The sequence below is a fragment of the Anneissia japonica genome, unplaced genomic scaffold, assembly GCF_011630105.1.
Source record: "Anneissia japonica isolate Jap-2015-1 unplaced genomic scaffold, ASM1163010v1 scaffold172582_len1462937_cov174, whole genome shotgun sequence".
Lineage (NCBI taxonomy): Eukaryota > Metazoa > Echinodermata > Crinoidea > Comatulida > Comatulidae > Anneissia > Anneissia japonica.
In genome coordinates this window covers 1-25,539 of record NW_022725666.1, presented here as the reverse complement: position 1 = coordinate 25,539, position 25,539 = coordinate 1, and the positions used below count along the sequence as shown (strand labels likewise).

Here is a 25,539-nt window from a genome sequence, read left to right as displayed (position 1 = left end):
CAAAATTTACATTTACATTCATTTTTCTGTTGGGCTTCCATTCATTTTATGTCGCTCGATCTGTTGGTACAATTGAAGACTGTCGCAAAAAAAAAAGCAAAGTTCTATCAAGGGCGTCGGAAACGGTCCGACTGGTCCGGTTGTGGCCGGACCAATAATTTTTCAACTATCGTTTGTAAGCCAAATATCGTTTGTAAGCCAAATTCTACTTTCTCTGACGCAGTCAAACATAACTTGCACATTCAAATTTCTTATCAATTCCATAACTATATGAAATGAAATGCTTATTCCTCAATGAATGAATAAATAAAGTGCAAGAAACACGAACGCATTATAATGCAATATGAATAACAATAACTATAAGTCTATTACATTTATACAAGTTGACGGATGTTGTGAAATACCTAAAAAAGGATTCTGGATTCAAGAACACTTTATTGTCCATTTTAAACTAGGAGTTTGTTTTTTCTTTGTTTTGTATTGGTTAAGAAGGATAAAATTACATTAAAATCACACGACAAAACAAACTGGCAATGACGAGAAATACGTTAAGATATTGAACAATTTAAAATAGTAGTAGGTCAAAATAAAAATCACTGTTTAACTTTTTAAAATGTACTATGTGTATCTCAGAAACAAACCAGCCATTTAAGTAAAGATTAAAATTATAAAACCTAGCATTTTGCTATATATTAACGACAGCATGCTAGTTGAAATAATAAACATGTGTTATGTATACACAGGATACCATATGCATATTCCTACATGAATAACTAAAAATGCAAGAAACAGAAACAAAATTATATTACCGTATATAATGCAATATGAATAACAATGAATGTGTCTATTAAATTTATACGAGTCGACGGATATTGTGAAATACATAAACATGTGTGAATACACAGGGACACATTGTACAATATGCTATGCATTATTTAGTAAACCTATAAATGTCTTTTGAATTAAGCTAGGTGAATACGTTAGATTTTCCAATAACAGTTAGTATATTATTTAGTAATATTATTTAGTAGAATATTGGTATATTAATGGCAGGAGGACCAGTATGTAGGTATTCCCATCATATGAACAGATCTACCAGGGGATAAGTACTCAATAGAGCAATAAGAATCAGGAATATTCCCTGATTCTAATATTGACCCTGAGGGTCAATATTAGAATAAGGTACTGTGCTACAGGGGTTCTACTCAGGCCCTACAGCAGTCCCGATTACGGTGGTGGGACAAACGGCAGGGAAAATCAGAAATTTTGATTAGATACCGTGTTAACTGATATATAGGCATACTTACTAATCAATTCAACTGATCAATTTACTTTTTTGATTAAAAAAATACTATGACATGGCCCAGGACGCCCAATACACATGCGTACAACCCGTGGTGAGCTATGGCCCTGGTTCGAAACGAATACGTGTACATTCTTTTAGAGTATTTTTGCAACATACTGAGCAGGCCGTATGGTAATACATCGGCTAGTGTAAAACATCCTTTTTAAATATATAATTTCTACTGCTTTAGACAAAGACAAAACTAATGAAAAGAAGCCATGTTAATGCAATGATGATTATGTATATTTGGCCGGACCAATAAAAATAGCTTCCGACGCCCTGTCTATGAATTAATGTACACATTTTACATTCTTGCAACTAACACTGAAAACGGAGATTGTTAGTTTTTTTTTTTTTTTTTTTTTTTTNTTTTTTTTTTTTTTTTTTTTTTTTTTTTTTGTTTTTTTTTTTAACGCATACTGTCACCGCCCTCTAGACAGCCACTCTACACGGTAATAATATTGAATAATAATGCTCTCACTTATCGTTTGAATTATTTACGTGGCTTGAATCGTGTTTAAACATTGGATTTTCATATACCGGTATGTAATTTAATAAACTTGGACACACCACTGTGTTTCCCTTTTGTCAAAGTTAGATCAAATATAAACGCATAGGGATCTTTTGTTCTATTTTCTCTATGGTTACAATGAGAAAACGCAAACGATAGGCTACTCTTACAAAGAGCAAGGAAGTAATACATACAATTGTAGTCACCCAAGTTAGCTAGTTCAGTAGCTTCACTAGGGATGTTGGACCTAGGCCAACATAATAATAACGTAATAGTGTCTTAGTGTTTTTTAAAATAAGTATTCATTTTTACATTTATCAGATAGGATTCACATGTTCTTTGGGGGGTATCTTGTGTGGCACTTGCTTCAATTGATTAGGCATTAAAGTTGAATTGTTGAAAGCTACCTTGGTGTGACGTAGGTTTATTACAAACATTTTATTCCCGACAGAAAACAATATTCCACAGGCATACGCACGCGGCTGGAGTCAAATAATAAAATAATTTCATGTTGCTATATTAAAATACTGCACAATACCATTTGCCACCACCACCCCCACCCCGTCGGACAGGCCTAGACTCCCGTTGTCAGGCGTCACGACGACCAAACATAATAGTTTGCCTCATATTAAATATTTTAATTGTCAATCGCTAATAGTGCGGTCTAATGAAAAATTTGGACCATAAGCCATAAAATTCCTTCCGGTAAACCAGGGGCGGCGCCAGGACTTCCCCGAGGAGGGGTCCAAGCTAGCTACCCGACAAGGGATCCTTTGCCCCCACCCCCAGACCCTCGCTAGCGCCGCCTCTGCAGTAAATCCTCCAGGGATTCTTCCGGGTACGGTGTTGTGGACCAGGCTCGAGACTCTAGTTGGTTTCTTCATTGAGGATGTTATAGTACTTCTTTCTGAAGGACCTCTTGTACATAATGTATGGCGTGAGTGTCTTTGTCGAGTGCCGAATAGTTCTTGTGAGGAATTGTCCATTCTCTTGCTGGTGAAAATGTAACATATACATGCATATGTGATAAATATATTTTATTACGATTGAATTTGCTAAATAACCTTTAACCAACAAAAGAGGCATTGCATAATGTTCCCATGGATATTTGTAAATTTGAGGTGTAACTGCAGTCTTGTAGAAAGTCTATCTTCTATGTAATATCGTACGTGTTAACTTCGACGTGTTCGTTGTTTGAATGCGGTGTTGTGGTATTGTCTCTGAGTATAATGACTGTGAATGCGCGAGTGTGGGAGTGCATGTGGGACTTGTAAGGTCGTCGCCGACACGGTTCTATGGAGAACGCAACGACTCCACGATCGCTTTTAAAGCCCCATTCCCGGCAAAATTTCACTAAAAATGACTTTTTTTAGAAAATATGCATTTGCATTACTCCAATTATTATAAATCATGGAAAAATATTGGCATGAATTTTAGTTTTACGCAAAAGAATAAAAAAAATGAGAAATACAGACTATTTCTCATAAAATATTACCATTTTCTCGACGAATTCATCGTTACTAGGCAAATTCTGAGGTTGTAGATCGCATCCACTGGAATAATCTCGCTTTTATGTATACTTTATACAGTCAATAAAGTGCGCCCTCTCTAATGAGATTACTTTTTGTACTTCGCATCTCGCACAATGCGGTCGTTCGGTTAGGCTGAGATATGTTTGTTTAAGTGTCAATGTCTGCTACTGGACAGGATGGGGGGGGGGGTAGAGTAGAGGCTCCACAAGTTCACCAGTTCTTATCCAGATGTTCCATATTTCCAAATTTTGATTACCTAATCCCCATAATTTTGGCCAATGTGGGTAAACGATGGGCCTATAATAAATCTTCGTGGTTGTCCTTGGGGAAGAAGTAGCGGTTCTACAGGTTGTCAGCTATTTCCGGGCATCCAGAGGTGGCAAAAAGGTTGTTCACCATAGGGGTTGTTGGGGTGGGTATGCACTCAGACCCCACTAAATATAACCAGCCCCCTCCCACCACCACCCCCACGCTCTTATTATGGCCGAACCACTTTCAAAATGCTTCCGACGGGTATGTTTAATGACGCAGTGAGTGCCCAGCTTAACGTGCATATTATATCGGGTGCATGGCACAATGACGTCACGACAGTTATGAGATTTGGAAGTAATCAGCAAGAAAATGTGTTAGTTTTGCCACAAAAACACATGTAGGATAACAGAATCGATTCCTAATGTAGTGAATGTTCGTCCCGTTGGTGGTGATTGGTGTGAAAATAATAATTGTACTTGAAATACTTTCGGAGATATTTGGTGGACAGAGAAAAACACAAAACGTTATTTTAGTAGTATAGATAGACAGACAGACAGACAGCCCGACGGACCGACCGACAGACAGACAGACAGCCTATTGCAAATATTTTGATTTTTAATCTCTAAAAGTGCAGTCTCAAAGCACAGTCCTATGCCATACAGTCAAAAACTCTTCGGCCTTTAATCCACATGGGCTTTAATTCCAGGACCCTGGCAGAGGATCAAGTCGGCGCCTTGGTTCGGACCCTCCTGTCAGGCATGAAAGCCACCACTGACTGGGGTTTAACCTTAGCCATGTCCTTTTTGACCTACAGTTTCACAGCGGTACAATTCAATAAACTGCAAATGGGAATATAGCTATAGAGAGTTTATATTTACTCACATAAAGGCCGCCTCAGGCTGTAAGTACTGGGGCTGGGGCAGGTGCAGATTTGCAGGAGAGGGGTCCAGAAAATGACATAGGTTTAAATGACGTGTGGGAACCGTCGCCCGTCCTGTCACACTCCCGTCTTGTAAGAGACTTGAAAGCAAAAATTAATATTATATTAGCATGGAAATTATCATTAATGAAACCCCCCTCCTCAAAAAGAAAAAAGAAACAGTTGCTATTTACCAACATCTGTATAATTATATTTTGTCCGCTAAAAAAGTAATCAACATCTTAGGCGGGAGGTTCTCACATCGTCGACCATCACCCTCTTTTTTTTTCTGCTCCAGGCGTATCATAATGTTTAGATAATTGTAGTGCAATAGGTTTTTGTACTTTTAGGCCTATGTAAGATTATTAAAGTTTCAGACCCAGTGTATAGCAACGAACGATAATCAGAATGTGTAGTCCAGTCCGAAATATAATGAAGTGTTGCCATATATACAAGATTAAAATTCTAAAGCATAGGCAATTTTAAATAATGTTACGTATTTTATAAAGACCTTTGCAAAAAAGACAAAATAATTTTTAAATGAAGAACTGTGAGCCAAAAAATTTGTTTATAATGTTGAGATTCGTGTCCTTACTCAAACGTAGGCCTATATGATTGTAAGTCAATGTATGTATTGTATGTAGATTTTGTGTAACTATTTAGTAAGTTTGGTGTTTAATGTTGTAGGACTTGTTGGTGCATCATTTGGTCAGAAACCTCCATCGTTACTAAAATATATTCAGAATATATTGAACAGTTACTCGGACGGACAGATCCTCAAGGTAAGAACTAATAATAACATTTACTATGTTCAAATACAATACTGTATAGACAACTATTGTGAATACTGCATTGATTTAATATTGTCCTATGTAAGCAGTGATATTTTTGCAGCTGGAACAATTCTCATAGCTTTACTAAATAGATAATAATTTCTCTGTTGAGTAATACAGCCATGTACACACAGTATCAACGGCTTAACACCCCATTCGAAGGAGCTGGTAATTAAACTATGTTATCCGAGACATGCGAAAATAGATCGGCTTAGATTAGCATTCAGGAAACAGTTTGTTTAATTATAAACGCATCCATTATTACAGCAGTGTGCCAAAACGCTTGCTGATCTTGATAAAAAAAAAAATTGCATTCGAAGACACAGGATGGGTCCCCATTTAGGTCTACTGATAACATCAATGTGCTTGAGAACGATACTGGCCTAGAGAGATCTGCCAGCAGTTAATGACAAATATTTTGAGAATCATGTCATGCCCAACTTTCGGTAGATAATTGAGTGGAATACCTATTTTGGTTCTTCTGGTGATATTTTAGTTGTTACTCTCTATCAGTAGAATAAACTAAAAAATTAAAAATTAAATTTAAAAAAAACTGATGGATTTACAATAGGCCTATTATATTTTAGGAGTTAACTCAGAATGCTGAGGACGCTGGTGCTAGCATGGTTCAATTATTGTATGATGTACGTGAATTCGGCACTGAGAATCTGTATCACGAAAAGCTTGAGCTTCACCAAGGGCACGCACTTTACTCCTACAACGATGCAGAATTCAAACCAGAGGACTGGGATGGGATACAGAGGCCTTCAGATAGTGGCAAGAAAGATAATCCGCTGAAAGTTGGTAGATTTGGAATAGGCTTCGTGTCTGTGTACCATATGACAGGTAATAATCAGTCTATATTGACAAACGTTGTATATTGTTTGAAGGTTTACATGGCGAACTAATAAAATATTAAATGCTTGTGGTACACCACGTAGATATCTACTAGATGTAACGCAAGCATTTAATATATAAGTTTACTAGTAAATATAACTTCTTCTTTAAGTATACCGTACCATACATGATACACTTGATAAAACTATCTTAATATAACAGGAGCCCTTTGAATCCGGGCCGCAATTTTTAGAATAACTAATGGTGTGTATATTTTTTTTAAATGTAGATGTACCAAGCGTTCTCAGTGGGAGTTACCTCGCTTACATGGATCCAGGAGAAAACATATTTTCTCTGTCGGAAGATGGTCCACGCAAAAGTGGCTTCCGATTTAAGTTGGATGATGAAAATCATTTACGAATCATAAATAAGCAAGAATATCGTGACCAATTTGAGCCATACAACAATGTTTTTGACGACAGCACAATTTTTTCAGGTGAACTAATGTTTCAAGAAGAAGATTTAAATACAATAAACTTCAAAGGAACACTCTTTCGCTTCCCAATTAGGAAACATAAATCTGAGATTTCGAATAATGTTTACACCACTGCGAAAATTAATGACCTTATGTCAACATTTAAGGATGATGCGAGCTTGATACTATTATTCCTAAAGAATTTAGAGACTATAAAAGTTTTTACTCGAAAACACAACAGCAGAAAATCTCTTCAGATTTCAACTACGTTGTCAGATGATACTGCAGATCAAGTGCGTACAGCTAGGCGACGCATGTGTGATGGCATCAGAGACTCACTAAATAATAGGTTAAGACAAGACTTGTCAGAAAGTTATAAGATGACTATCAAAGCCTGCTCTGACCATAACAGGGAAAATCAGGGCAACTGGTTTGTCTGCACATACGTCGGTTGGCCGGAAGATAAAGATGTTCAGATTGCATCTAACGAAAATAATCTTTTAGCTTGGGTTGGAGTAGCAATGTCACTTGATTCTATTGTGGTCAAAGGACGCACTTTCTGCTTTTTGCCACTTCCAGCAGATGAAAACTCAACATGCCTTCCTGTCCATGTCAATGGAGCATTTGCCGTAAATTCAGATCGTCGGTCTGTCAAGTGGCCCAGTGAAGACAGAACCGAAGATAACTCAACGCTGTGGAACCAGTATCTCGTAGAAAATGTTCTCCCGAAAGCCTATGCAAAGATGATTGTCGATGCAGTCACCATCCAAATGGAGGAGTATCGTCTGGTGGAATGTATTTATAAAGCATGGCCTGACGTCACTCGACCACTTGGAAAATGGGGGGAGATGGTTCGATCGATGATGAATTTGTTGAAGTCTGAAAAGGTTTTCTTCACTAAAGCTAGTGGCGGAAAATGGATAGCTGTTAGTGAGGCTGTATTTGACAATGCTTGCCATCAGCATTCGGCTCATAAGACATTGATTAGTCTCCTAATAAGATTAGACAAGCCAATTGTAACTCCTCCTGATCATGTCTACGAAGCTGTAAAAAATTATATTCCTGGAAATGTTGCTGAGGTAACACCGGAGTATACGAGAAAATGCATTCGCTATCTTTCACTCGATGACGTTGGTAGAAAAGACAAGTTATTACTTCTTGAGTACATACTACAAGACAAATGCTACACTGATCTTGAAGGTATAGCGCTTTTGCCACTTGCTGACAAAACATTTGCCATGTTTGAATGTTCTGTAGATGAGAGTTGTGAAATCTACATCAATTCAAACATCTACCCAATAGAATTATTCTTTAACCTGAAGAAAAAGTTTATTGATGACGAACTTGAAGGAAGTATTCAACAAACTATGGAAGACATCGCTTCTCTCAACGAAAATTACATGTGGGGTACAGGTATGTATTTTCATTTTATTTTGTGTATTTCTGAATTACAAGTGATTCTTGTATATTCTTTAAATTTAACTAAAATAGCTTACATTGGTGACTTTATCAATTAGTTCAAATTAAAAATGTATGTTTAATCAGACAATTGCAAGAAACGTACGAATATTTTTTCATCATCAGTAAAGCGTAGATCGCGTGTTGTCGTCAAATGCTTATAGAAGAAGACGTATCATATTGATCTCTATTTGCCATGTTGAACGTGTTGAAAATATTACCAACAGACTGCTCAATGGTAATGAAACCAGAGCGAATTAAAAACTTTATATTTATCAGTATCATGGGTAGCAATTACCCTACTTGGTATTAATGGTACATTGTGTTTTACGCTCCCAACACATATCATTATCCCTGTGTCTCCATTATTGTATATCTCATTAATCATCCTCTTTATTTAATGCCAACTGTTTATTGTATTACCTGATCTGTTGTATTAACATTTCCCTATATTGTATTAACATTTCCCTATTTGCTGATTGAATTATTTAAATATTAAGCCAATTTGCATTACTTTGTTTACTATTTCTGCATGCTATTATATTAATGTTATTGTTGTCTTTACTGTTGTTGTTGTTATTATTATTATTATTATTGCTAATTTACTTAATTTCATTATTATCGACATGATTATTTTATTATTATTATTATTATTATTATTATTATTATTGTTATTACTATTTATTCTTGTATTGGACTATTATTGTATTATTGCTGTTGCTGATTTTGTCATTGTGTTACCAATTTTCTCAATTTTCTCAGTTATTGTGGTTGCATTATTGTTATCTGTTAATATGGTATGATGGTGGTGGTGATGATGATAATAATAATTGTCGATATTGTTTTTAATCATTGTTGTTGTTAATCGTTATTATTTTTATTGCTTTTGTTGTTGTTAATTACTATTGTTTTTATTGTTAATTAATGATGCTGCTTTTTATTGTTATTATAATTTTTACATTCCAATCCTATTCGTGGTATCATTGTTGCCTTTTTTAATGTGCATTATATTTTTTTTTATTATATTACTTATTAATCTTATTTCTTTGGTTAACATATTTTACTCCTGCCATCTTGATATCATATGTCTCTAATGATCGGTATGGTATACCATATTCACGGTAAATACTGCTTTCATGCAATTTTTGATCCTTTTTTTGAGCTTTTTTAAGCATTCTTGGTACCTTCGTTTTAAAATATTTTTTTTTGTGGTTTCTTTTTGTCTTTTTTTTGTTAGTTTCTGTTGTCATGTCCGATTTTAATTGTAGTTCTTGTAGCAGCACCTCGAATTCCGACCGATTATCAAACATATGTTTTTCTCCCTTTCTTAACGCCACTGATAATTTTAACTCAAATATCGACCCTGATTCCCAATTTTTTTCCAATACTCAAAGCATTTCTCAATATTATAAACCTGACGAGTTTTCTAGTAATAATTTTACTGACAGTTTTTCCATTATCCATTTTAATATTAGAAGCATTTTAAAAAATTTCGATCAAATGAAACAGTTTCTAACCTCAATTAATTTACCCTTTGATATTATCGGAGTTAGTGAAACGTGGCTCAAATATGACAACCCACTCGTCCAGCTTCCTAATTATTATTTTGTGTCCAATCATAGAACCCACAAAGACGGTGGTGGAGTAGCCATGTATGTTCGTGATAGTCTACAATTTTCTAGACGAAATGATCTAACTCTTCATCCCTCCACCTCCGAATCTATTTGTAAATTGTAAGACCTCACTTAAAAAACATTGTCATTGGCACAGTGTATAGACCACCCTCTTCCGACCCTTTTCAATTTACTAATGAACTTGACCACATCCTCTCCAAATTATCACGAGAAAATAAAATTGTTTACATTCTCGGTGACTTTAATATTGACATCCTTAAACATGATTCCAATAACGATGCCCGCTTCTTTGTTAATTCACTTTTTAGTAACCATTATCTTCCCCGTATCCATAGACCATCTCGTATCACAAAAACTACCGCTACCTTGCTTGACAATATTATTACTAACCTGTTTGAGTACCCCAATTTAAGTGGATTAATTTACAGTGATATAACAGATCATCTCCCTGTTTTTAATATATCACACTTCTCCAATGTTGCAACTAGCTCAAGTAAGGATGAATATGTATCTAGTTTTAGGAAAATTAATCCAACTACTTTAGAAAATTTCCGTGTAGATGTGTCTTCGCAACAATGGCTCGATGTCATTAATACACAGGACCCTGTTGCAGCCTATACCAATTTTGAAAATTCACTGAAATCCCTTTATGATAAACATTTTCCTCCTCAAAAACACATAAAGAAAAACAATACTCAAATCGTGGATGTCAGACGGTTTACTAAAATCGATTAAATATAAACAAAAATTATATGCTAAATTTCTGCACTGCCCGTCTGCCGCTAACGAAAAAAATTACAAACAATTCCGTAATAAATTAAATTTCTTAATTAAAACAACTAAAACTAAGCATTATCAAAATACATTTATTAAACATAAAAATGATATCAAGGCAACTAGGAAGACCATCAACTTGTTGATCAACAAAAAAAAATAATCGGCAATCTAATACTTCCCTAAATTGTGATGGGATAATGACCACTCATCCCAATAAAATTTCTAATGCATTTAACAAATACTTTGTCGAAATTGGACCTTCACTTGCTAACAAAATTCCCGATGTCAATAAATCATTTAAAGACTTTCTACCAAACCCAATTTCTATTTCTCTCTATTTTAGCCAAGTCAATGAGACTGAAGTGACTCAAATACTTACATCCTTTAAAACGAACAAGTCTCCCGGTATTGATGATTTTCACACCAAAGTCATCAAACACATTGCTAATCTTATCTATCTTCCATTATACCATATTTTTAATCTTGCCCTATCCAACGGTGTATTCCCAGACAGGATGAAGCTAGCGCGCGTTACCCCTATATACAAGTCTGGCATTAAATCCGAGCTATCCAATTATCGCCCTATCTCAATTTTATCAATCTTCTCGAAGGCCCTGGAAAGAGTAATATACGATCGCACTTTCTCCTTTGTTTCTAAAGACATACTCTATAACAAACAGTATGGTTTCAGGAAAAATCACAGTACATCCATGGCCCTTATTGATCTAACAAATAATATAGTTAATGCTCTTGAAAACCGCCAACTTGCAATTGGTCTTTTTATAGATCTTTCCAAGGCCTTTGATACAATTGACCACAACATTCTTTTGTATAAGTTATCGCACTACGGAATACGGGGACCCGCACTTGATCTCTTCAAAAGCTACCTCTTAAATCGTGCCCAATGTACCAAATATTGTAATTCTATATCTAACTTCAGCCCAACCACATGTGGAGTTCCTCAATGTTCATTACTGGGTCCTCTCCTGTTTATTTTATATATTATGATATCCATCTGTCCACTAACTTGCTCAATTTCTTTCTCTATGCCGATGATACAACGGTTTACTATTCTAACCAAAATATTCAATCATTATTTGATACTTTTAACTCCAGTTTGATTCACATGTCCCAGTACTTTTCTGCAAACAAAATTTCAGTCAACTACAAAAAATGTAGCTTCATCCTGTTTGGGACCCCAAAAGGCTAAAAAATATCGACATTTCAGCATACAAAATATTCATTGACAAATCACGAAATACCTTCTGTTCAATCTGCAAAATTTTTAGGAGTACACTTAGACAGTGGACTCACATGGAAAGCTCACATAAGTGAAGTTGAGAGTAAAATTTCCAAAAGCCTTGGCATCATTTCTAGACTCTCTTCCTTTATTCCCTGTAATGTTCTTCGTATTCTCTACTGCTCTCTCATTCTTCCTTACTTGAACTACTGCAACATTGTTTGGGGCAATACATATCCATCTAACATCAACAAACTTCAAATTCTTCAAAAAAAGACTATCAGGATCATATCTGGCTCTCCCCCACAATCTCATTCTTCCCATTTGTTTTCCAATCTAAATTTTCTAAAATTAAACGATATTAATTTAATCCAGCAAAGTATATTTGTATACTCTGCCATGCATTCGATCCTTCCCAAGCATTTAAGTAACATGTTTATGTCTAATTCCTCTTTTCACAATTATTATACGCGTTCTAGAGCTGATATTCACATCCCTTATCACAACACAAACTATTTCCAACATAACATTAGATATACGGGCCCCTCTATTTGGAACAATCTACCATTCTCAATTACCAATGCTGTTTCTGCCAGAGCCTTTTCTAATAAACTGAAAAAACACTCAAATTATTAAACTTTCTGAGGTTGAAATTTGTCGTGCTGTTTTGTTTTGAGCTGCTTTCTCTTCTTTTTTCTTTATATATTTTTTTTTAATTTTTTTTATTTATTTATTCATTTATTTTATTTATTATTTATTTTTTTATTTTTTTCAGGCCTGCCCATCACAAGATGTTTGTTTTTGCAAACAACTTCTCAGGACCTGGCCTTCTTCCAATTTTTGTATTTTGTATTTGTAATTTTGTTTTTCTAAGTGCATTTGGAAGAAAATAAATGTTTTGTTGAATTGAATTGAATTGGAATCTGGTATTTCCCTACTTGTAATCAGTTGCACTGATGAAATCTTGAGGACAAGACGAAATGTTCGTTTCCTGAATAAAATATTTTGTGTTCTACTGTCTAACTCAGCGTTTTTGAATCATTATTTTTGTTTTATTATTTGAACACACGTGGACCAATATGACTATCTACTCTTATTAAATAATATAATTGATAATTACATTTCAATTAATTATGCACAATCATAAAGTATAAATTTCATCGTTAAATTAATTTACTATATTTTATTCTAATGCGCCTTTATTTTTCATATATCCTTCAGCCATTTATTTATCTATCATTTTGTTGTAGGTTTGCCACAGATTGCAGAACTAACCGTGGCTACAGTGGCTCGCCTAATACGAGACACGCTTCCAATGAATTGGCGGCGTGGTCAAGAAGTAGAATGGACGCCAGCACAAAATCAACACCCACCCAAGGCTTGGCTTGAAAAGTGTTGGAAGGTGCTTAATTATGATTTCACAGAAAATTTGGAAGATCTCTTTTCATTACCGTTGATCCCGAAACGAGTCAACGCAATGAAGATCAGAATGATGCCCCTAATGAATGATTCTTGCCTAATATCGGCATGCAATCCTCTTACAAGTAGGCCAATAGATTCTAAAGTTGAGGCAGTATTAGAAAGAATAGGTCTGAAAGTTGTTCATTTACCATCATACATAGGCAGACACCCCCAGCTGTATAATAAAGGGTTTGTTCATTATCCGACTCTGGAAGGCGTTGTGAAGGCATTGATGGCATTGCCAAGGTCAGAAATTTCAAGAAGCCTTAAACAACTCTTTCCAACAGACAAACATACATTACGAAATTTCATGATTAAAATTTCAGTTAGTTCTGTGGAAATGTGTCTTGAAGAACGTCAACGTTACTCTATGTTACCCATATTTAAATCATTTCCAGATAAAGAATTGGTTCCAGCCAGAGAAATTTACAACGTTATAAAAGCTACAGAGCTCCCAAACTTCGCTACAACGGAGAAAATGATAGGATTGTATGACAGATCTGATGAAACACTGACATCCATGCTTCAACTAACAACTTGCAGTACAGATGAAGCTGTACTTCAAATGCTGGATAATGTATCACAAAATGATATGAAGAATCTAATAAAATGGATCTATAAATGGTGGAGCAATATTCAAAGCGGTGATCTACTTTCAAAACTTAAAATAACATCATTTTTGAAAACAAATGATGGCAGCTTAAAGCCACCATGTGATCTGTTTGATCCAACTGATCATGTTGTATCAGTGCTATGGGATAAAGACGAAGCATTGTTTCCAGTAGAGGACATCGACAAGAAGCACATGTATATACTAAGAGAATTAGGTCTCAAGAATAGTCAAGACATTACCGTAAGTGATGTAATATCACGAGCGAGGAGGATTGAAGCTAAAAGTGAAAAACGTAAAGCACAGAGTCTGTTAACACTTCTTAGCGAAAGGGCTGATCTGATATCTACCCATCTTAAAAATATCAAATGGGTTCCTGTAATGTGCAAACCATGGACTTACCCTCTTACATGGGGCTGCGTAGAAAAGGTTGCAAAACCAACGGAAATTCTACCATCAAATTATATACACATCGCTGGGTCATCGGCAGCGTTAGTAGAATTACCTAGAACGGATAGTATTCTGGAAAGCATTTACTGGAATGAACTTCCTCGTGTAAGCCTAGTCATTAAACAACTGCAGGTTTGTATATCTTTATGGAAAAACGATAAATTGGACTTTAACGGCCCCGACCAAATCAAGATCCTTTGCAAAATATACACGTATTTTCAAGAGAGTCCGGACGATGTTGAAAAACAGTTGTCAAAAATGCCATGGATATGGCAAGGTAGCGAATTTGTGGAGGCTCAGAAAATATCGATCCAATCAATAGATTTTAAAATGGCTCCATACGTCTATCCAGTACCGCCTGTATTTGCCAAATTTGAACGGCTCTTTCTGTCTTGTGGAGCCTATCAACAAATGGACAGAAACGCCATGCTCAATATAATTCAGAAAGTTAAAGATATACATATGAAGACAAACCTAACAAAAGAAGAGATCAAAAATGATCAGCAATATGTAGTAAGAATTATCTGCAATATATTTTCTGATAATGAAGAGAACGATACGAATTATGAGTTCCTAACTAATGTGTTGCTACCCGAGGACGACACTCACCGTCTTCGATTGCATCCGGTTTCTGAAATGTGCTACTGTGATATGGATGGATACGAAAAGGAAAACCTACATGATGATAACCAGTCCACTCCAGTCTTGCTCACCCATAAGGATATCCCTAAAGAATTATGTAAACGACTTGGCGTGATATCGCTCAGTAAACGTTTGGCCGACGCCGAAGAATTTGAAGGAATAGTACAAACTGGTCAAAGTGAAGATCTTACGGTTCGTCTGCGAAACATTTTGCAAGGGTATGAAGCATGTGACATTCCAAAAGAACTAATCCAGAATGCAGACGACGCGAAGGCCACGGAAGTAAAATTCCTCATTGATTTCCGAGAGAATAGGAATTGTGAAGGGAAACTTCTCGATCGTGGGATGATACGATGCCAGGGTCCAGCACTGTGGGTCCAAAATAACTCAACATTTTCGCAAGAAGACTTCGAAAATATAAAGAAGTTGGGAGGTCAGACTAAAAAGCCTTCCCGAAAGAAAATTGGCAGATTTGGATTAGGATTTAACTCAGTGTACCATTTGACAGATGTTCCAAGCTTTATCAGTGGTGATAGAATTGTGTTTTTTGATCCACATGCAGTACATCTTGGAAACCAAATTAAAGACAAGACAAAACTTGGAATAACGTTAATTTTTACAAAGGGCACCAGGCCTAAACAACTATCGCTTTTTAAGGGTCAATTTGGACCATACAATGGAATATTTGACTGTGATTTGAGACCAACATCTGAATGGGAATCTTACAATGGAACACTATTCAGATTCCCATTGCGGACAGACCTCCAGGCGAAGGATAATAAAATACGAAATGATCCCTGTAATAAGACGAAGATAAAAGACATCCTCAGTCAATTTCACAAAAACGCAGACGATATTCTCTTATTCACCAATCACGTTAAAGATGTGTCTTTGCACATGCTACATCAAAATGAGACTAATCCCCTGAAGACTATTGAATTATTTCGAATCAGTACAAAGCAAGAAGGAAACCTTGTAACAGCTTCTATGATTACATCAAAAAGAGGCAAGAGTTTTTTTGGTGTTGATAAGAGTGCTACTAAACAATGGATAATACAAGGTTCAGATGGAAAATGTGATTTCGAGGCTTTAGCTAGATCAGAAAACGTGGGTGATGATCTAAATCTATTTGACAGCCACGATAGTATTACAGAGTTAGCTATTTCAAATTTTGGAGTAGAACATGGTCTAAATCCTGTTGGAGGTGTGGCTTGTCCTCTTGGTAAAAATACTGCGAAAGGACTGGTGTATTGTTTCCTGCCTTTATCTGTGCCATTAAGCAAATTGCCTGTGTATATAAACGCTAGTTTTTCCCTCAGTTCAAATAGGCGAAACTTAAAGAAATTGGGCGCGGGTGATGAGAGAAGTTTAGATACGCAGTGGAATAATGCCTTAATGAAGCATATAACTAAGACTTACATCAATCTTCTATCAAAGGGTGAATGCGGTAACATTTTGTTAAAAGATGCAGCACAAAAAGGTGATGATTTTTATTTCTGGCCGAAGAATGACTTACATTCCGATTATAGATTAATCTTTCAAGAATTTTATCGGATGGTTGTCAGTGGAGATGAACATAGCCTTCCATTAATATTTCAGAAAGGTGGCCGTTGGTTTGATTTCAGGCATTTGGTGTTAATTGATCCAGAACTCAAGCAAATTTCAAATATAGGAAAGTCTTTAATGGAAATATTAGAAATTCTTTTGGATTCCGAACAGATTGCAGTTCTCGACATTCCTGAATGGCTTTATAAAATTCTCTCCGCAGATCATGGAAGTGCATTACAAAGACAAATTGTCTCTAAGAACCAATTTTTCCGTAAATATTTTTTCCCTAACATTGGGAAGTTTGGGGATAAGATCACTGATAGTATCCTATTACATGTGTTAAATGCCGGTGAATATCAGGAGCAACTAAAATCTACAGCTTGTATTCCTTCAAAGCCTGACGGGAAAATAAGGAAAAGAATTTCCGAATTGATATATCCGAGTGGAAATGTATCAAAGATGTACAGTGCTGAGGATAACGTTTTTCCATTTGGCGATTATAGTGATAGCGTAATCATCCAGAAGTTAATTAGACTTGGAATGCAAATGGAGGTGCAGTGGTCAGATATTGTTCAACGTGCCAGAACTGTCGAAATACTACAAGAAACCAGCAAGGAAAAAGCAATGGCACGCATCAGAGCTATTGTTAAATATACATACCACAAGCACAAGATAGATAAAAATGGAATAGAAGTATTTCGTGAAGACATTAAACACATTAGATTCTTTCCTTCAATGACAAAACCAAAGGACTACCCGATATCATGGTTCACACACCAAGTGCAGCTGTTTCCACCAAAAGAGTTATATACAGAAGCAAATGCAGATCTAGTTGGAAGCCTGCATCCAATAATTGATGGATTGGGCTTTCATTATGAGATATTATTTCCAAATGTGTTTGGGGTTTCTAAGCACCCTGTTATAGATGATATATTTATACAACTCGATAAAGTTATTAAATGTGATATAAACAGCAAAAATATAAAAGCGGTCAAACGATTATATATGTTAATTTTGGAAAAGATTTGTCAATCAGAAGCCCAGAGCTACCAAGACTTATTAGTGAAACTGAAGCATATACCAATTGTACTTGTCAATGACCGCTTTGTAGAAGGTAATCGATGTGCACGACATGAAATAACTGGAAATATCTATGAGCTGCTGTACGAATTTCCGAAAGATCTACAAAACTTCTGGGGATTCTTTCGTGAACTCGGTGTATTGGAGAGATTCGGAATATCTGATTACATCGATGCGATCTGTAGGTTGAATAGCAAATTCCAAGAGACCGAGTCAGAAGTTCCCATAAAACCATTAGAGGGTAATGACATTGATGCTGTCATCCAGATACTCACTCACTTGGAAAAGAAACTAAAGGAACCATCAGATGCAGATGGCGTTCTCATTCCTGATGTGGAAAACATACTACGTCCCGTTCATGAACTTTGCTATAACGATGTCAGCTTTGTATCTCCATTGGAAAATGTCAAGATTTGTAACGGAAAAGTTTCACAAGAAATGGCCAAACGATTTGGGATAAAGGACATTAGAACTCGTACTATCATTAATTTGTCGTGTGACTTGTTTTCTGGGTTTGGTCAGTACGAAAAACTAACATCTCGAATTAAGTGGATTCTTGAAGGTTATCCACTTGGTGTTTCTATTCTTCGTGAAATGTTACAGAATGCTGACGATGCGGGTGCTAGAAAACTAAGTATTATTCTCGATAACAGAACTCATCCAATAAGTGAACTGCCATCCTCTAATTGGAAGCACTTACAGGGCCCGGCACTTTGTATCTACAACGATGCAACATTTAGTGATGATGACATACGAGGTGTTCAAGATCTAGGGAGTGGAAGTAAAAAATACAAATCAGAAAAAACAGGGCAATATGGCGTCGGTTTTAATGTTGTCTACCATGTAACGGACTGTCCATCATTTATTTCAAATGGAGACACATTTTGCTTATTTGACCCTAACATTGAGTATGCACCAGCAGCAACACCAGACAACCCTGGACTGATAACAAAGAAACTGCAGGAAGTTCGCAACATTTTCCCAAATGCAATGACATGCTACCTGAATGAATTTGAGCATGAATTTCCACAAAGAGGAGGAACTATATTCCGCTTACCCTTACGTTCCACAGAAATGAGTAATCTGTCTAAGATTAGCAACAAAGTAATTACAAAAAGAAGAATTGTCGAACTCCTGAATGAGTTTGAAAATGAAATGCCGGAAGTCCTACTGTTTTTAAAGAACATTAGACAGATTAGTATCCATGAAATCGACACATCTGGTAAGCTTTCTGAAATGTATTCTGTAAAATCGATTATACGTAACGATATTGATAAGGAGAAAAGACAGAACTTCTATTCAAACACACTGGAAATCGATGAAGATAACCAAAGGGACTGTTCCTATCAGATGGAAGTGCTGTGTCATAAAAGTAATCGCAAAGAAAGCAGTGAAAGTTGGTTGGTTTCACAAGCTTTTGGATTCGGAGGTGCCTCTGTTGATGCCCAGTTTGACCAATCGCGTTCACATCTTCCAATCGGTGGGGTTGCCACAATGCTACCCGGAAACATAAAACACCAAAACGTTAATCATAAGTCTAATGACTGCAGTGTACATTGCTTTTTGCCAATTCCTATTAAAAGTGGTCTCCCGGTAATTGTCAATGGCCACTTTTGCCTCGGACAGTCGCGAAGGAGTATTTGGGATTATGACGATGAATATAATGACTCACGTGCGGCCTGGAACAATAAATTGATAACTGTTGTCATTTCGCGTGCCTATTTAAACCTACTCAAAGAATTTGCAACACGGACTGGCCTCTCGGAATTTCTGAGTAATGTAATGTCAGACAAAGTCATTAAACATCGCTTGAACAATTATCACAGACTATTTCCTGATCCTTCAAAAACATCGTCATTGTTGTGGAAAAATCTTGCTGTATCGCTCTACAAAAGAATTGTCGATCAAAACGAACCATTGTTGCCTCTTTTGAAATTAGATAACAGTGATTCAGAAGGCACCACACTTTTTGAAATAAGATGGTGTTCTCTCTTGGGGAGCAATTTTGAGAAAGGCTACTTCTATGATCTAGGTGTCGATGAAGAAAAATCTATGAAGTTAAAATCAATTTTGATTAGACTTGGAATTAACGTGCTTTATGCTAATTTCTGCATATATCGTTTTTTCAAAGCAGCTGGATGTGATGTAGATTCTGTCACGCCCGATATTGTATGCGATTTTTTATCGACAAATCATGGAAAATGCACACTAAAAAAGCTTCCTCTACCAATTCATAAAACCACAATGAAAACTAAAGACGATCTTAAAACTCTGATGGAGTTTATGTGCACAAAACCAGAAGGATTACATCCTCATGGTCTTCCGTTAATATTAACTGCAGATAACTCTTTGAATGTATGTGACTGTCCAGATAAATCTAGGAAACTAGAATCAAAGCCTAGCGAAGATTTCCGGTCTCGTAAATGTACATTTGGAATTAGAAACATATTTTACTGCCAATATGCACATGTTTTTCTAGAGTGCAAACATGAATTTCTACACAAAGATTATGTAAAATACTTCAATGTTTTCCAATTCCAAATGTTGTCACTGTTTGATATTGAAGAACGTTTGGACAAGTGTCTGAATCCGATACAATTCAAAAATAGATCATATATTCACTATGATTCAGAAATTTTACAACCAAAGTGGATAACAGATTTATGGAAGTGTATTTTTTCATCATGGAAGCAAAGTGCTCCCTGTGATTCTTCAGGAAATAGATTACCACCTAACCCGCAAGAATTAATCAGAGTATTTGGTGATTGGGCTATTTTACCAGTGCAATTCAAAGATGAAGCCTACTTAGTTCCACTCTCCATGGCGGCTACTGTGAAAGGCGATTTCGCTCACGATGGACCATTATGTACAATATTTGGTGAAAAGCTCAAGTGTCCAGAACCTAATCCTGAACTGCTGCCAAAGATTCAACATATTAGTGCATTAATGTCTTCCCCGCAACATCCAGAGCACATAGTGTCTTTGCTCCACTTTCTACAGAACGACGACGAGTACTGCTTTACTGTGCTGGAACCAGATGATTGTGCATATTTGTTGAACTATTTCGAAAGAAATATTAGAAATTTGGCTAATAAAACATTCACTCTGCTGAAGAAATTAAAATTGTTTGAAACTATTACTGGGGACACCGTAAGTTTAACTAATACGTCAGATGTGGTCATAATTCAAGAGGAAATTCCTGAAGATGACCAGTCAAAATGGATGAAGAAAACGCGAAAGGTCTTCATAAAGAAACAGCCCCAGCTGGAAAAGCTATACAAGAAACTAGGACTTTACGATGAATCTATTCTTGAAGTTTACACAAGGTTCATACTTCCGTATTTTTGTGATTTCTCGGATTCAGCAAGGAAGGCTCACCTCAAATGGATATTGACAAAACGGTTGGATAAGCAACAATTTCATGACATCGGTTTTACTTCAACTCCAATCATGAAAACAGACACAGGCTTTAAAATGGTAAACGAATTGTATGATCCAGAAATTGAACTATTCCAGAAAATGCTGCCAAGTCATTCATTTCCACCAAGACCGTATGACGACCCTGAATGGAGAGACTTGCTTCTAAATCTTGGGCTGATATCGGATTTAAGTCATTATATATTTATACAATTCGGAAAAATGATTGAAAATCAGATTCTAAGAAATGCGAAGCAGTGCAAAGAAAATTCTCAGGCGTTGGTAAAAGCCCTAAGCGAGTTTCAATGCGATTCATCTTTGTTAAGTGACATATCAACTATCAAGTTTTTAGTACCTGAAAATTTTGAAGTAAAGACGTTATTTCCTGGTACACACGCAGTAATGTTTAGCGGGTCTGTCAAGTGTACCCATGCGCATCTCGTGTGGACTACTAAGCCAGTGTTACCAGCTTATGCATCTGTATTCAAAGACCAAGAAGCTGCCGAACTTGGGGTGATACCAGTACCCAATGTCGAGGACGTATTGAAGCATCTGATTAACATATCCACAAGCACAGTAAGACGATTAATTTCAAATGAAGAGGTTTTTGAAGACATATATAAGTTTTTGTCACGACAGTGTCGTTGCAATGATGCTTCATGCAACGTTTGTCAGTGTATTGTAAAATTAATACCAGAATCTTTACCGTTTGTTCTTGTCCGTGATAACTTGGATAGAAGCATCCTTGCCCAAGCCTCAATTGTTTCGGAACGTATACCAAAAGCAATAAAAGATGTACTTATTCCATACATATACGAGCTCCCGAAAGAATTCAAACGTTACGGAAATGTATTCAAAGCTGCTGGGATGACTGATGACATTAGCGCCAAGCAGTATTCGTCAGTTCTGGAAGCTGTTTTTAAATCGGACAACACTGGTGGACGAAATCCAAACTTCAAAAATGTTGTTGCAGCATGTGTTCAACGTCTATTCGAGATGCTGAAACATTTCGAAAAGGAGGAGATTGAACAAGAGTTTGAGTCTGTCGACTGTCTCTACTTTCCAGACAAGGAGCATATGCTGATATCATCATGTGATTTAGTTTATGCTGATGTCTGTCGTTATGAACGTCGGATCAACAGCGGTTCTGTGAGACTGTTCATTGGTTTTAAAGAACTTGATATGAATGAAAGCTACTTTAAATACCTTGACGTCTTACCACACCGCTTGCAACTCCAAAAGATGAGCAAAGAATTCAGAGAAGAAATGTTAGTAACAGAATGTGAAGACTGCCCTGAATCCCAAATTGGCCACTGTCAGTTTTTAGATACATACCAAACTGTCCTGACATCACATGAGTTCAGACAAGGACTGATGCGGTTAATAAATGATGAGAAAAGGCACTCGGATTTTGACAAAGAAACAACTGAGCAGAAAATTGAAAATGTGTTTGGTCTGTCATCAATCAAATTGTATTGTAAAAAGACAATAGCAACTCAGCTATATTGCACCAATACCGTTCTAAATGATAGTGAAGGTACTGCTGAATGTTGCCTAATGAAACCAGAACAAGTGAATGGACTTCAAAATTATGAACTTTATGTACGTCATCATGAACATCCGGGGAGTATAGCATTCAAAAGGACGCTCGTGACAATTATCAATGACATTCTTGGAAATCAAATTTCTGACATCATATCTCTTGAAGGAATTGTCACAATACCTTCTCCTTTTATGATAACCGATACTTTAGATGACTTGGATAAAACATCCTATGGAAGTCGTCCTTACGAGCCAATTCTTGGAAATCCTGTGCCAGAGGATTCTCTTTACCTTCTCTTACAAGAACCATTTGATAAATTTTACCAAGGAGAAATAGTCGCTTACCAACTGTCGGACATTGACCTAGAATCACATTACGTATATGCGAAAATAAAGAGTAAAATAATTCCGATTACTACAAATGGACCAATTGGAATGTATGCAATTGACATTGGAGACAAAGATGAAGGGCCAATCGTAGTTTCAATGCTTGATATTTTTAAGTTTCTTAAACCAGATAGAGCTACTGGTCTTCAGTTGGTTCCTTATGAAGGGAACGACTCACAGTCTATCTCATATGAAAGCCCAATGGGTGACGTTAAAAAACAAATTGAGAATAAATTACAAGCTATCTGGCACCTACCTGATCCCGAAAAGCGTAAAGCAATTAAAAGAATTCTCTTGACATGGCATCCTGATAAGAATGAGAAAGACAGGAAGGAATTCTACACAGAAATGTTCCAATTTATCAAGGATGTAATAAAACGATTAGAAAGTGAATTATACGAGGAATTGAGCAGATGTGACGAAAGTAGGACTAATATGTCATTCGATGATGAATTCTTTGATGAAATCAATAAGAGAGCACAAAGAGATTACTCCTCTTTCCAAAGTCAGAGTGGAAACTTCGCCACACAGACGATATTTTCACAGCCTAACTTTTCAGAAGCTAGGAGGTGGATGAGGCAAGCGAAAATTGACCTCTCGGCTGCAGAGACTGAGGACTATAACTTCTGTGAGTGGATATGTTTTAAATGCTTCCAAGCAGCAGAAAAGGCATTTAAAGCGGTACGATATGCTATTCATGGTGGAGGATGTAATGAACATTCTATCTTAGTTTTAGCAGATGACGTTAAAACTCAGATTGACCTAAGATTAGCAGCTGACCTGTTAGAAAGCGCGGCTGTGGACCAGATTAGCACGCGCTATCCCGATAAACATCCGCGTGACAAGATACCTAATGATGTCTACTCCATCACTAAAGCTGAAGAGTCGAAATCAGCTGCTAGGCAAATCGTCGATGGTATATCTGCATTTTTGATCAACATGGGAGTCAACATTACTTGAATTCTTGTTCTGCAATAACATTTTCGAAGCTTTTTGTTCGTATTTTCCTTTTCTTCTGTCCCGTTTCCCCGTGTTCTTGCATAGGGTTTTTCTATGTACCACTGTAGTCACTTTCTGTTATCATATAAGGTTTATTTAACCTTAATTTGCATTTTCCGCAGAGTTTCAGTTAATAGTTACAGTTAGGTTCAACGGAAATTTTCCGTAAAATGCAATGACAGTCTTTGCTATCAATTTATAAAACCGGACACTCACTGCGTCTTATGATGCCGTCTGCTGATTGTTGGTGGCAGTCTGAACCGATCGTCGTGGCGTGGCTTCATAAAATCGTGTCGAACGACGATCGTCGGGCACAGTGCCCTGCTAAACGTTCAGCAAGTTAGTATAGTCACAACATACACACATAGGGTGAAAATGTAGGCCTACCTGGATTCCTTGAGTTGGATTCGTGTAATGAAAAGTACTGTTCCTTCCCCTAGCAACATAGAACCTATAAGCGATGAGATTCAGAGTCTTGCTAGAAACATTTATTTGTATTTAAATAAGAAGTAAATAACTTTAACAGAGAATCGTAGGTCTTAAATAATAAAGTGGTTTCATCATTCAATTTGAAAATCGGGTATCATTATGCCCTGATTATGCCAATGATGATACGCCATCTGTGATATCGGTTTAGTTTTCTTGTTTTGTTTGTTTGTTTTTTTTTTTTTTTTTTATCTAGATGTGTATAAGAGACATTTTTTGTACCATTTAGACATTGTTTATTACCTCAGTCAAGGAAGATTCACCGCTGTTTGTTTGTCAGCAATATTACGAAAAAAAAAACAAAGGAATGAATCATCATAAAATTTAGTGGAATTATTGTATGAGAGAGATAATTAAATTTTTGTTTGCTTCCACTGACTAGAAGTTTTTCTATCATTTTCGCTGATAAATTATAATTAATTAAAAAAATTATTTTTGTAATTTTTTGGGTATTTTTCATGGGACAAACACCTATAAACACATGGTTTTAGATTTAGTAGTTTTTAGTATAACGAGGCGTAACATTTTTTGTGTGTTTAACTAAAATAATGGTATATTAAACTGTGTAAAAATTATGACTTTGAAAACTATTGTAGTGCAACCTATATACGACCAGTTTTCTGTAAATGCTTAACGGGGATATAATATGGTTTTATGAATCGATTTTTAATGGTAATGTTAATTGATTGTGTACTGGTATGGCGCATAGTTTTCTCTGAGCTGTAAATACTAATAATTAAATCTATTCTACACTAGTACTAATCAAGAATACTATATTATTTTCTTCTTCTTAACGTGTTACGTCTGTTACGTCTTGTAACGTACGCTTACCAAAATATATTTCTGTTCAAGGCAAGATGATTGTTATGTGTTTACATGTCCTTCCAAATGTTTTTAAATTTGGCTCATCCAGTTATATCTGGGTCTTCTTACTGGATATTATAAAATACCAAAATATCATCGCCATTATGTTATTCACTGTGTACATGGAAATTGCCTACTATTATAATGCGCTATAGAGGCTATGTAAGTCCAGATTTTTTTTTTGGATTAGATGTAAAAGCAATGTTTCTGTTTAAAGAGACGTTTCTATAAATTACACTA

At 36.1% G+C, this 25,539-nt stretch overlaps 1 protein-coding gene across 1 annotated transcript; it reads left to right on the top strand.

The window, feature by feature from the left end:
• The first annotated feature begins 15,362 nt into the window (after positions 1-15,362).
• LOC117112845 (sacsin-like) lies at positions 15,363-24,593 on the top strand. The gene has a single exon (XM_033256036.1). The coding sequence runs from the start codon at positions 15,874-15,876 to the stop codon at positions 23,908-23,910; it is 8,037 nt and encodes a 2,678-aa protein (XP_033111927.1). The 5' UTR covers positions 15,363-15,873; the 3' UTR covers positions 23,911-24,593.
• Positions 24,594-25,539: the final 946 nt, after the last annotated feature.

Excerpts from the sequence above, each read along its gene's own strand:
- LOC117112845 (XM_033256036.1), top strand. The coding sequence starts at position 15,874 with ATGCTACATCAAAATGAGACTAATCCCCTGAAGACTATTGAATTATTT.